General features: G+C 40.7%; 1 protein-coding gene across 4 annotated transcripts in view; it reads right to left on the bottom strand.

The window, feature by feature from the left end:
• Nucleotides 1-586: 586 nt before the first annotated feature.
• znf385b (zinc finger protein 385B) overlaps nucleotides 587-13,768 on the bottom strand; it is a 423,045-nt gene continuing 409,863 nt past the window's right edge. For all 4 annotated transcript variants that reach the window (XM_078551945.1, XM_078551947.1, XM_078551946.1 and 1 more), the window contains exons 5-8: nucleotides 8,204-8,482; nucleotides 5,397-5,575; nucleotides 5,177-5,278; nucleotides 587-2,035 (exon numbers count right to left, since the gene is read on the bottom strand). In XM_078551945.1, the coding sequence (XP_078408071.1) occupies nucleotides 1,820-2,035; nucleotides 5,177-5,278; nucleotides 5,397-5,575; nucleotides 8,204-8,482 (776 nt within the window). In that variant the 3' untranslated portion in view covers nucleotides 587-1,819. The remainder of the gene's footprint in view (nucleotides 2,036-5,176; nucleotides 5,279-5,396; nucleotides 5,576-8,203; nucleotides 8,483-13,768) is intronic.

Here is a 13,768-nt window from a genome sequence, read left to right as displayed (position 1 = left end):
ACAAATCCTTTTAATTAATTCAGTTAGTTTCCATCCTTGTCGTATACTATTCCACCAGCAGAACAATTGGTACAACATACCTTGGTGCTGCCTTGTCAAATGAGCCTGTTGCTTTGTAGAACCAATACATATTTAATTCAAAGGCTATTATCATGTCATTGTAGCATTGCTCTCTCAATTACTGAAAGGGAGAAACTCATATTTATTGACTGGATGAGCCTCTGCAAACTATTAATGTCTTTTGCACCTGGAGCAGTGGGACTTTGAAACAATGCAGTGTAATGCTTGATCCTCAGGCTTATGAACTGCACATTAAGACCATGACTGTAACTGGAATTCAATCCTTCTGCATTCATTATTATAGAGGGCACAAGATGCTACACCTAAAGGAAAGTTAGTCAGATACATTCAAACTGTCAGTTGCTTAACTTTCATAGATTGTAGTTTTTTAAGTTCTTTGTAAATACCTGCTATTGAAACAAGATATCAAAGAATTTGGGATGGGAACTATTAATAAAATTAAAAGAAATATGGGTGAACAATTGTCAATATCATAGATTGAATAAAAAATCAATTGTATCTGAAATGGTAGACAGTGTTAGTTTTATTCTGACATGTATTAAACACTGGGCATTTTACAAGAGTACTTGATGGAAGTTACTGAGAGTTGATTGATGCACCTCATATTTGTTACCATGTCTTCTGAGTACTGAAAAATACAAACATCAACTTATTTTGTTTTATGCACTGCATATCTCGTTAGCCTTTATTTTCAAGGCAAATGGTATTGCAACACGTTCGGTAAAGCCTAAAATTATATTTTCTCTAAAATTATTTATTTTCTGTACATTATTGCATTGAAGTGCTACAAATTAATGCAGCAGCATCACAGCTAAACATCACAATGGAAGAAGTCAAAGTCTGTAAAATAAAAAGACCTAAATATTTCTTTAAAAAGTTCTGCAAGAGAATCATCATAAATTGTGCAATACACTGAGCTGATACTTCAAATGCATCTTTCACATTATTTAGCAGCAAAACTGGGAAAAATGCTACCAAAAAAGTTAAAACAAATTTAGCACAGAGCAAAAATGAAAACATCAAAATGTGAATTATATCTGATGAGCCAATACAACTGCATGTTATGAACTTACTAGGGTAATGTACCCTGACGAAACAATAAGTGAAAGAAAAAGTTCACAGAATGTTCTGTAAATACCTGCAAGCACCTACACTGCAACTAAACATAAATTACTATTAGAGTTTTAAATTAGACCTGAAACAATTCTATCACTACACAAGTTACAACAGTATTGTACTCAGGTCTGTAACAGCATTTCACAATCCCTGACAGCACAACATTGTTTTAAACTACAGAATCAGTTGTTTGTATGTTATTCACAATTTACCACATAATGTATTACATTATGTACCAGGAGATGTTAATTTACATCAAGAATATTTTTGTACACCTCTATTTATTAGGAAGACTCTCGATTTCAAGTCTGCAGCAACAGGAATCAATTATTTGCTCTTGGTCTGTAGATGGATTCCATCAGTGGTCAGACTCAATCCAAATAAAAACAATTATATATCTTAAGGGCAAAAACCCTATAAAAGTTCCCTTGTAAATCACAACCTGGTGTTGGTAAGTTAACTAAAAACCTCGTAATTCCAGCACTGAGATCACAACTGTCCATGGAAGATCCTATAATCAGGTATCAGTCTGTACTCTTCACAACAGGGACAAACACAAGGAAAAAAAGTTGTTTGTTTTCCTGTCTCTACTGGCTTCATGTTATCCCATGAAAGGAAGGAATCAATAAGGTGCAAAGAGAATTGAGCCGGGTGATGCACGGATGGGTCCAGGTGCTGGCCTCAAAAGGGCAGGTGTTAATGCAGTCGTCTGGAACAGCGAGGTAGCAGGACGTGGGTGGAGAGAAAGTGGAGATGTCATTGCTGCAGCTGCAAAAGGATTTGATAAAAAACCAGGTGCCAAGGGTTTTATTAAATCCTTTTGAAATGCTATCTTTGCCTAGTAATAAGAAAGAGAAAAAAATGCCTTATTGAAGTTTTTAAGTGACTAATAACATAGTTAAATACAATTGTAACCTGTATTTACACCTTACAAATACTATAAGTGTGAATTACTATTTCACATTACACAGTTAATATGTATTGAATTATCATTAAATATTTATACCATTTATATGTAGTTCATACCTACTAATAGTATAGTAACTCAAAGTTACTTTGCTTCCCTGCCTAAAATAATACTGGTAATATTCTGTAAAAACTATTGGCTGATTTGTTAAAATACTTTTAAAATAATTTGACTGATGACTTGTGGACTTGGTCTTTTGGTTATTGTCATTCCTAGTAAAAGGCATGTCATATTCATAACTTTAAACATAGATTGTGCTCATATGGAAACTTCTGGAACTGCATTTATTTAAAAATGGACACTGATGAACTGTTAAGATGGCTACCAAAGGGGTCAAGTGATCTTTGTAATTTCAACACAGACTATCAAGCTTCCAGAAAGTTCTGAATTGAATCACAATGTGTCGGGGTTTCCCCCTTGAATGGACATGCCTGGAACGCACTCCTTTGTGGAATTGTCACCTTCCATTGTTCGAAGATGACTCCAAAACACAGAGTCAATGGATACCTAGACTCTGTGTCTCCAGGTTTGCAATGTAACAAAGGAAAGCTTTGAAAGCAAGACCAATTATCCACAAGTTAAGTATGAAAGACTACCATCTACCTTCTACTGTACATCAATGGGCATTGACCATATGACTGATACTGAAATAATTTTATCCCAAAACTTGCAAGAGACCTGGGGTGGGTGGGTAGGAGGAGTAGGTTGCAAAATAAAGCTGATATGACAACAGCTGCAGAGAACTGCTGTGCCACCTTTGACTTTTAAGAGGCATATGTCTTTTAAAAAGCCTCCCAGCCCGATTCCAAAGCTCCAAGTTCACCTGTAAAGAACATACCAGGCACAAGTGACCTCCTGAACAGTCTACTTTTCAAAGGAATAATAATGTAATCCTGATATCTGACTCCAGCTATCTAAACTTATCAGAACTACAATTCTAGAGTGAGAAAAAGCTTAATGCTTCACTGGACTTGCAAAGACATGTGAACTTTAACTATTTTTTGGTTTAATACTTGTAGAAGTTCACAGTCTTCTTTAATTGAATCTTTCTTGAGGGTATGGTGTGTGACTGATGTAGTGTTTAGATTTTTTGACGTGAGCATGTGAAAAAGAATCCTCTTGTTTAAACCGATGAAAGTCTGCTGCTGCAATTCACCACACACTAATGGAGGTTTAGAAACACACGCATCTATCTTTTCAAAAGTAAACCACACTGATTACGGACAGAAGAGAAAGGAATTGGGGGTTTCAGTTTATTTCTCCTCTCCCCTGACACCACCCCCCCTTCCCCCGTCCATAACATTATGAACCACACAAAATTTGAAAGTTCAATTGCAATTTATTTGAATTGTATGCTGTCAGCATTGCAACTTTGCATTCTAAACAACTTCTGACCTGCAACAGTGCAACCAACTGCATAGGTTGCAAGTTGTTTTGTTATAAAGAACTTTGGTACTACATCAGTGCAACCAACTGCATAGGTGCAGTTTTTGGCTGCACTTCACAGTATGAACAAGTCCAGGTTCTGGTAATCAACTGGATCGCAAGCCAGGAAAACCTGGGGTCTCTAATTCTGCAATTAGGATATGGCTGTTGCTTTCTGTAGTGTAACTATAGGGAGGTGCTGCTGTGTACTCATCTGCTGGGTCTTTGTATTAATAGGAATATCCAGTGCACCAATGCAGACCTAGGGCCAAGTTTTCGCTACTGCGGTGGGTAGCTTGAGTTGGGAAATTTCCTGACTCATCAGACCCACTTTGTTTTAAAGGACCCTGTTGGACCCAATTTTAGCTCCGGGTAAGCAAAGGATAGGATCAAGATGGGCCCATCAATCTCGGAATAGATTCTAGGTAGCTAGTGGGGTGGACGAGTGCCGAGGAAGACTGGTTAGAAGGCTCGCCTTGGTTCTGAGAGACATTGTCCCAGTTGTTTTAGATGCTGTTAGGTCCTTTAGTTCTCAGCCCTCACACTTGCTTACTCCTCCACCCACTCCCCAGGGCCCCTCATAGCCCTAATGACACGTCCATTGCAACTCACTCAGTATTCACCATGGGCAGACCTCAGGAGCCATATGGAGATGAAAAAAAACTTCTAATATCTATTGAGCTCTTATTAATAACACTTGATAGTTAAAAAACTCCAATACAATAAACCCTTTCATAGCTTTTAAATCTCAAGTGGTTAATCTCTTATAAAAACAAACAAACTTCTATTTAGACCCAACATCAAAGGCAGATAATCCTTTAATCGCCTCTTTAAACTGTCAATCAAACTGAGACCTCAGAATTAATAATAGCTTTTGAATCTTAGCTAAGAATTTCTAATGGTACAATAGTAGAGCTTTAGGAAATGTCAACAAAGAACTTTATTGAAATTACACAACCAAATGGTAGTTTTTTTCTCATCTACACCAGTTGGCCTAACAATCAAAGCAGTCCAGCAGAGAGTTTTTTTTTAAACTCTCACCTGACAGTTTAAGCTTGTTTTTTCTCCCAAATTTAAAGAGCAGGAGATTTATAAAACTTCAGATTATGACATTTAAACAGACCTTATCTGCCCTTCAACGGTGTTTACGTCTAGTCCATTAATTTGTGACTCCCACACTATGGGTTACAGCTCTTGCCACAGCCAAAATGGGGTCTGTTTGAACTCCGTTCAAATGACCCTGCTGAGTTTGCATTTCCCTCCTGTGAGAGTCATGCCCTCTTCCCTTTCCCCTGCTGCAAAAATGTAATCTGTCAGAAAGTGAGGGTGGGACTTCCACTTCCTGGTTTTGCCCGCCATTTTTAAAGGTCCGCAGAGTCATCCCGACTCCGCGAAAATCCGGAGCCTAATTTCCACTTTGAGCACTTGGCAAGGGAGAGATGCAAATTAAAGTACCTTAAATTTAGAGGTTTACAGATTTACTGATTATACTTTCATGAACACTATACCCAGGTCACTAGCAAAGGTTGAAGACCTTGTAATTTTCAGCATTGAATCAACATGGAAATGGAATTTTTATGTACTTACTGCCAAGATACTTGAGTTACGTTGCAGTTTGTTATAGGGACTATATTTAGGTTTCAATGGTTTTCCTGCTACTCTGTCCTTGTGCCTCCTGCTGGAAATGTGCTGTAAGAGATAAAATATAAAGATTTCATTAAATTATAGGACACTGATCTGTATAATGGAAAATAAGTCATTGATTTTGTAAGTAGCTTTCATTTTTTGGAAATTATTTACTATTTACCTGTTTGAGTTGGATTTCTGAGTTGACATGAACATCACAGATTTCACAATGAAAAGTCTTGTTTTGCAATCCTGAACCCTTTGTACCATTTTGAAGTTTAGCTTTTGATCCTGGTCTGGGATAAGATTTAATAGGACCGGCTCCAATCCGAGCTTCAACCATTGTTTTGTGCTTGGAGCCTGTTTATAATATAACAAATTTAGAATCTCCATAGTTTGCTACATTTTATAAACTATCTGTTAATGTATACTACATGGTTTCATGTTTTGAGGTGGGGTGGGTGCAGGGTGAACAGTAGGAAGGAAAAGAGTCGAGAACGGTGTATGGCATATGTAGGGCACATCTAGGTTCAAGGATTGATGCTTCCCACCTCATCATATAGTAGTGCTTTTGTACTTTTAGGGATATCAATATTCCTGCATTTTATGAAAATTAACCATTTTTGTCTATCCTGTGCTGCCTGACTGTTGTTGTTCACTGTCATTGCCAGAATCACCATTGCTGCCCTTCATTTTCCAGAAAGGCAAAGCAATAAGTGCAATTTGAGGTCGGAATATCCCAGCTGCTATAATCGGATTGAAAAGTTTTCATTAAGTATAAAAATACCGTAGTGCTAATGCTGAATCCTGGCACTAAAAACTGATAATAGTAGCTGGGTAGGCCAATGAATGTAGTGTAGAGGGTAAGCTGAGTGTAAGGAGGAATAGGCAAGATGAATACAGCAGTTCGAAGGGGAAAAGAGCGTGAAGGCCTGGAGGTGAGGAGAGAATGGGAAGCAGACTTCAAATACACGTTTTGCAATTTAGACAGCCTTGAACTATATACTTATTTATCAAAACTTAGTGCCAGATCTGGGTATAATTATCCCAAGTACCATCTAAGCACAAGTAGCCTACTTTCATCAGACTATTAGGGTTGGATTTTACACGATGCCATGGCTCCTGCCCACCCAGCTAAAAAGTAAGTGGGGAACCTGCTCATGATCCCAGCGGCTGCCCTACAGCAACTTAACGCTAGAAGCGGCATTAATTACTTTAAAGCAAGACTTCACCACCCCCATCTTGGGAGGAAGTCCTGCCTTAAGAGAGCTGCTGGCTAATCGCTCTGCAGTCCCACCAGCACTAGTGGGAGCTGTGGCAACTGCTGGGACTACAGGCAGTCCCACCACACCAAGGAGCCCAACTAAATCCAGAGTTGGGGGGCTTGGTGAGGGGTCAGGTGGGGGGCCAGGCTCAAGAGGTCGGGAGTAAAGTTAAGGGAGGAAGGAATGACCTTTTTGGGAAGGGGAAGGGGAATGGGGGGACTGCCTCCATTGGGCCCCAGAGTGCCCCCTCCTTGCCTGACCCCAGGCCCCACAGCCAAAGCTGCTGGGCTTTCTGCATGGCATTAGTCTCTGCCCCTCCCCACCAAACACATGTAAAATAACAGTGCCGGCTAGATAAGGTCCTTAAGTGGCCATTAATTTGCCTCCCTGGCGCCCCCTAAAGTTTCAGACAGGTTGGGGGTGGATAGGCACTGGGAAGGCCACCTGGTCTATTTTACATACCCCCTGCCTTCAAGCACATCAGCAAGGGTGTGTAAAATCCAACCCCATGTGTGGTGCTATGAGCGAATAACAGGTAAGTATAGGTTGTTCTATGTGTGAACTGCAAGGAAAGGCAGCATGGAGAAATGGATAACTGTGAAACTTATTTTTATGAACAATTACAAAATTGAATGATTTCTGGACTTGTAAGGTTCCTAAATCCTTTTGTGAAAGTAAATGTTTTTATGTTAAACACTATAATAAGTAGAAATTATTTCAAGATTGCATCGTGGAATGTTTTATGTTAATAGAAAAAATTTAAAATATGCCAGTTCAGATATTTTCAAATTAGCTACTCACATTAATAATCTCCCTCTAGCACGTCAGCTGATAGGCACATTTGTACTTATTCTTCAGAGCTGACAGTAATTTTTTTCTTTTTCTCTTACATAGCTGGCACTGTGCCTTAATTCACAAAGGCGTCTGGGAAACAATGGCAGGATTTCCCCTTTGTCAGGCAGGCATGGCGGAAGGGCCCGGGAGCGGCCAGGAAAACTCCGCTGTCCATGATTGCAAATTCATGCTGGCTGGCCAATTAACGGCTACCCAGCGTGAAAGGCGCGCTGAGGAGCTCAGCGCTGCCGGGGCGGGGGGGGCGGGAGGAGTGTGAGCACAAAAGTCTGCGGGGAGCACGTGCTTAAAGTTCCCTGAGGGCACAGAGCTACCGCAGGGAGCTGAAGAATTGTACACACAAAAATAACAGTTTTACAAATGATATAGACATGTCCCCACATGTGACTCAGTCAAATGAAGAGAGACATGTTAAAAATGATGTTAAAGTTTTTTTTATTGTTTTTCTTTTTTACCCGTGGATGAGGTTTCTAAAACATGCAAAGGCTGCCTGGCCTATTTGCCTGCCTGCCAACTGTAAGGTTGGACTGGCAGCGAAAAATACAAATTAATTACTTGCTTAAGGGCTTTAGTAGGCCTCGTAATTGCCAGCGGGCGCGCTGCCTACTCTCACGTGCACCCACCAACAGAAATATCATGCGATGAGGACAGGACCCTCGCCCAACGTCATCGCGGACTATTTTACTCCCGATTGGGTCAGGCGCGTGCCCGCTCATGGGACATAAAATTCTGCCCAGTATATTTTCCACCTATGCAAATTGTCCAGGCCCACATAATTAATTCTTATAAGGATCACACTTGAACAGTTAAATTACATAACAAGGGAAAGTTTAGCAGTTTTTGCTGTCAAATTAATTATGATAGTACCAACCTGTATTGTGTGCTTCCAGCTGTGATAATGAATTTACAGCTACTTTGCATAGTGAACAGTAGAGAAGCTTTTTTGCTTTTTCTTCCTCTGACTCAGTAGAAGTAGTCGCAGTGCCATCAACGCTTACTGCTGCCATTGATATCACTGTTTTTGTTGCATGTGCATTCAGATTTCCAGTTTCTCCTATAACTGAAGTGGGTTTAGGCAGCTCAGTGCCTACACTGGTATGTATCAGTACATTATTCACAGTGACACTGTTGAATGCCAGCCTGACTGCATCTGTGAGTAAAAGAAAAGTAATTTTGAATTATAATTGTAACAGCATTGAACATTAAATTTCTAGTTGCTAACAGACAGCAACTGAACTTATGACCTCACTATTTCTGCAAGTAAGCAAATTCTCCGTGCATGTATTTTAAGAAGAGTGGAAATATAAAGAAACTATATTTTCTGGGGACCAAAGGATGGATAAGTCTATATTTGTGCTTTTTACATTTTTATCTTCAACTAATTTGAATTGCTGCATTATGCATAGTTCCCCCTCACTAACACTCGATCCCCTTGAGAGCCATGAGGCAGGTAAGGAATTCAAGTTAAGATATTCATTTTAAATTAATGATTTGTGATACCCCATTTCTATCATTAAATAATAAGAAAATGTCCATTATACCTTCAAACTTAATATTAATATTGATTTTGTCAATAAACAATTATTTTATTTTATGGAAATCTGTATTTAAAAATTTTTAATTGAGCTCCACAATGAATGAAAAATAATTAAGCACAGCATCCTGGACCAGTACTTATGTTCTGATGTCACAGTGGTGAAAGACTGAATTTTCAGCTGAAACTCAATTAACTAGTTTACAGGGAATTGTTGGGGCTTCCATATGCACGTGGTTATATCTGGTGCAACTGTATGAATGTGTCAAAGGGTAAAGGAAGGTAAAATATTTTTATTTTCACCTCTCCTCCCCATGACCATCCTGGATCTAACCAAAGAAAATTCTGCATATTCCTAAAAGGGCAAACTGCACACAAAGCAATCATTTGTGTAAATGCAGAAACAATGAGGGTATTGGGTGGTAGCACAAAATGGGTAAAAGTAAACTGGCAGCCTCTTTAACACTCTGGCCGAATTTGTTACAAGTGGAGTGGAAAATGAGCAGCTGGTTTGCTATTGCCTTTTTTGTGTTACTGTCCAAGCTAATTTTGTCTCAGACATCAACTTACAAATGCAACTTACAATTATCGTTGGCAGGCAGGCGAAAAGGCCAAGAGGTCTTTGCACTTTTTTGGAAACCTCATCCATGGGCGGTATGAGGTTTCCAATATCAAATAAAAATAAAATAAAATTTCACTTATATCCCTATTCATGTGACAGAGTCACACAAGGGGACATGTTTTATAACATTTTTCACATCTTTATTTTTTTTTGAAAACTCTTCATCTCAGTGAGGCAGCTCTGTGCCTCAGGGAGATTCTCAAACGTGCATTTGCGCACATGCACGAAGTTTGTACTCGCCCCGCTCGCCCTCCTCCCCACCCCTGCACAGGCAGTGCTGAGCACTGCCGCTCGTGTTTCACGCTGGGTGGGCCTTAATTGGCCTGCCAGCGTGAAATCGCCTTCCGGCCTTGATCGCGCGCGGTGGTCGAATTCCCGACTGCTACCATCTGCCGGGGTCAAAATTCTGCCCTAAGGGTTCACTTCAACCAATAAAGCCACACCTTGCACATAGAGAACTAAATAGGAAACTGGAAAAGAGAGAGGTAATGTATTACATTCCATTATAACTCCAAAGACCAGTGAAGAATATGAGATAGAAAACTATTATAAACTTTAAAGGCTCAAAATCTGAAACATATGGGACATCTGCAGTTGATGCTTTGCCTCTTCCTTGAACTGGGAGCATACTAGGCGGCCTGCGCTCCATTCTTGGAGACCCAAGCCACATAAATTACCTGAGGGAGTGCCTCTGCATCTGCATCTGTATGTAAAGCCCACTCTTAGAGACCTAAATATACAATGATCTCATCAAATTTATATGAATACACATTTACTTTGATTGAAGCTTCATAAAATGTCATTGTATGCATGTATGATAGCTTCATACAGTATACATTCATAAGTATCACCCTTTTTTCTCATCAACATACTGCCCCTTGATGACATCATGTGAAAACACACATCAGTTTCTACATATATGCTGATCACACCCAGCTTTTCATGATCACCTCTTTCTTGTCTTTTCTCTAAATTATCAGACTCCTTGTCTGACATCTAGTCCTGGATGAGCAGAAATTTCCTTCTATTAAATATTAGGAAGACCAAAGCCATTGTTTTCCTTTCCCGCTAAAAACTTTGTTCCCTAGTTACTGACTCCAGTCTCCCTCTGGCAACTGAATGAGGCTGAACTTGGCGGTTTGCAACTTTGGTGTCATATCTGACCCTGAGATGAGCTTCTGACCATATATCCGCACCATTTCTTGGACTATTTCCACTTCATATTTTGATTCTGTCTGTGCCTCAGCTCATCAGCTACGCCTTTGTTACCTCTAGACTTGATTATTGCAATACGCCCCTTGGCTGGCCTGCCACATGCTGCCCTCTGTAAAACTGAGGTCCAAAGCTCTGCTGTATATAGGCCCAAACTCACACCAAGTCCCATTCACCCATCACCCATGTGCTCAATGACCTATGTTGGCTCTCGGTTAAGCAAACCTCTCGTCCTTGTTTTCAAATCACTCCAAGGCCTTGCTCCTTCCCCCCTCCTTCAGCCATTCTGAGATATCTGTGCTCCTTTAACTCTCGTTTTTTAAACATCCATGATTTTAATCATTCCATCATTGGTGGCCATGCCTTCAGCTGCCAAGGCCCTAGAGTTCTGGAATTCCATCTTTAAACGTTTTGCTTCTCTAGCTCACTTTCCGCACTCCTTAAAACCAGCTTCTTTGACTCAGCTTTGGGTCATCTGCCCTAAATAACATTCCTCTAAATCACCTTGGGATATTTTATTACCCCAAAATTGCTATATAAATACAAGTTGCTGTTGTACTTAATAAGGAAAAAATATTAGTTGTAAACATTTTACACTTTTCTCTAATTTTATTATATAAAGCATGTGCACAACATATATAGTCACAGCATTTATGTCCTAATTTTGACAACCAAATCTATAAAACACTTAACTGGAGGAGGGCTAACATTAATGAATTGAAAAGTGATTTGGCCCAGGTGAATTGGAATTCAAAATGAATAGACAAAACAGTAAATGAACAATGGGAGGCATTCAAAGATGGGATGGTTAGGGTACAGAATCACAGAGTCATAGATTGGGTAAATTCCATTGTGCTGAGAGTGAAACCAAATGGATGGCTAAGAATTTGCCTGGATCCCAAAGATCTTAATCAGACATGAAAGAAGAATTACTATCCTATTTCCAACACTGGATTAGTAATCCAGAGGCCCAGGCTAATGCTGTGGGAACACGGGTTGAAATCCCACCATCACAGTTGATGGAATTTAAATTCAATTAATAAATCTGGAATTAAAAGATAATCTAATGGTGACCATGAAACCATTGTCAATTGTCTTAAAAATCCATCTGGTTCACTACTGTTCTTTAGGGAAGGAAATCTTCTGCCCTTGGCTGGTCTAGGCTGCATGTGATTCTAGACCAACAGCAATATGGGTTGTCTTTCAAATGCCCTCTGAATTGGCATAGCAAGCCACTCCGTTGTATCAAACCGCTACAAAGTCTAAAAAGAATGAAACCAGATGGACCACCTGGCATCGGCCGAGGCACTGGAAATGACGACAATAAACCCAGTTCAGTCAACATTGCAAAGTCCACCGTATAAACATATGGGGGCTGGTGCCAAAATTGGGAGAGCTGTCCCATAGACAAGCCAAGCAACAGGTTGACATAGTTATACTCACCAAATCATATCTTACAGACAATGTCCCAGGCACCACCACCAGAAATGACGACACAGTGGTATGCAGTTGGGAGGGAGTTGCCCCAGGATTCCTCAACATTGATTCTGCACCTGTAGTCTCATGGCATCAAAGCAAAGGCAAAGAAACTCCTGCTGATTACCACCTACTGTTCCCCCCACCACTCCACTGATGAATCAATACTACTCCATGTTGAACACCAATTGGAAAAAGCAGTGAGGATCGCATGGGCAGAGAGTGTACATTGGGTGGGGGAACTTCAGTGTCCATCACCAAGAGTGGCTCGGTAGCACCACTACTGACCGAGTAGGCCAAGTCCTGAAGGACAAAGCTGCTAGACTGCGTCTGAAGCAAGCGGCAAGGAAACCAGCAAGAGGGAAAAACCTACTTGGCCTCATCCTCACTAACCTACCTGTCACAGAGGCATCTGTCCATGACAGTATTTATCGGTAGGAGTGACCACTACACAGTCCTTGACCACCGTGCTAAATGGGATAGATTTTGAACAGATCTAGCAACTCAAAACTAGGTGCTGTGGGCCATCAGCAGCAGCAGAATTGTATTTAAACACAGTCTGTAACCTCATGACCCAGCATATCCACCACTCTACCATTACCGTCAAGCTGTGGGATCAGCCCTGGTTCAATGAAGAGTGCAGGAGGGCATGCCAGGAGCAGCACATGGCACACCTAAAAATGAAGTGTCAACCTGGTGAAGTTACAACACAGGACTACTTGCATGCAAAACAGCAGAAGGAGCATACGATAGTCAGACCAAAGCAATCCCATAACCAACAGATCAGTTCTAAGCTCTACAGTCTTGCCACATCCAGTCGGGAATGGTGGTGGACAATTAAACAATTAACTGGAGGAGGCTCTACAAATACCCCCACCCTTAATGATGGGGGAGACCAGGAATTAGTGCAAAAGACAACACTGAAGCATTCTCAACCATCTTCACTAGAAGTGCCAAGTGGGTGATCCATCTCAGCCTAATCCTGAGGTCCCAGCATCACAGATGTCAGTCTTCATCAAGAAATGGCTGAAGGCACTGGATGTTGCAAAGACTATGGGCCCTGACAACATTCCGGCAATAGTAATTGAGACTTGTATTGGAGAACTAGCCATGCCCCTTGCCAAGCTGTTAAGTATAGCTATAACGCTGGCAATGTTGTAGCAATGTGGAAAATTGCCCAGGTGTGCCCTGTTCACAAAAAGCAGGACTAATCCAACCGGCCAATTACCGCCCCATCAAGTCCGCTCTTGATCATCTCCAACAAGAGAGAATATAATCATTACCTCCTTGATGCTGAATGGTAATACTATCGCTGAATTACCCACTATCAACATCAGAGGCTGGGAATTCTGTGGCGACTATCTCACCTCCTGAGAGGTAAGCCTGTCCACCATCTACAAGGCACAAGTCAGGAGTCTGATGGAATACTCTCTACTTGCCTCAATGAATGTAGCTCCAACACTTAAGAAGGTCAACACCATCCAAGACCACCTGATTGGCACCCCATCCACCACCTTATACATTCACTCACTCCATTACCGACGCACAGTGGCAGCAGTGTGTACAATGTACAAGTTGCATTGCAGCAACTC

The sequence above is a fragment of the Cetorhinus maximus genome, chromosome 11 (assembly GCF_964194155.1).
Source record: "Cetorhinus maximus chromosome 11, sCetMax3.hap1.1, whole genome shotgun sequence".
Lineage (NCBI taxonomy): Eukaryota > Metazoa > Chordata > Chondrichthyes > Lamniformes > Cetorhinidae > Cetorhinus > Cetorhinus maximus.
The sequence above is the reverse complement of the archived record's forward strand: the minus strand, read 5'-3'. Positions and strand labels throughout refer to the sequence as shown.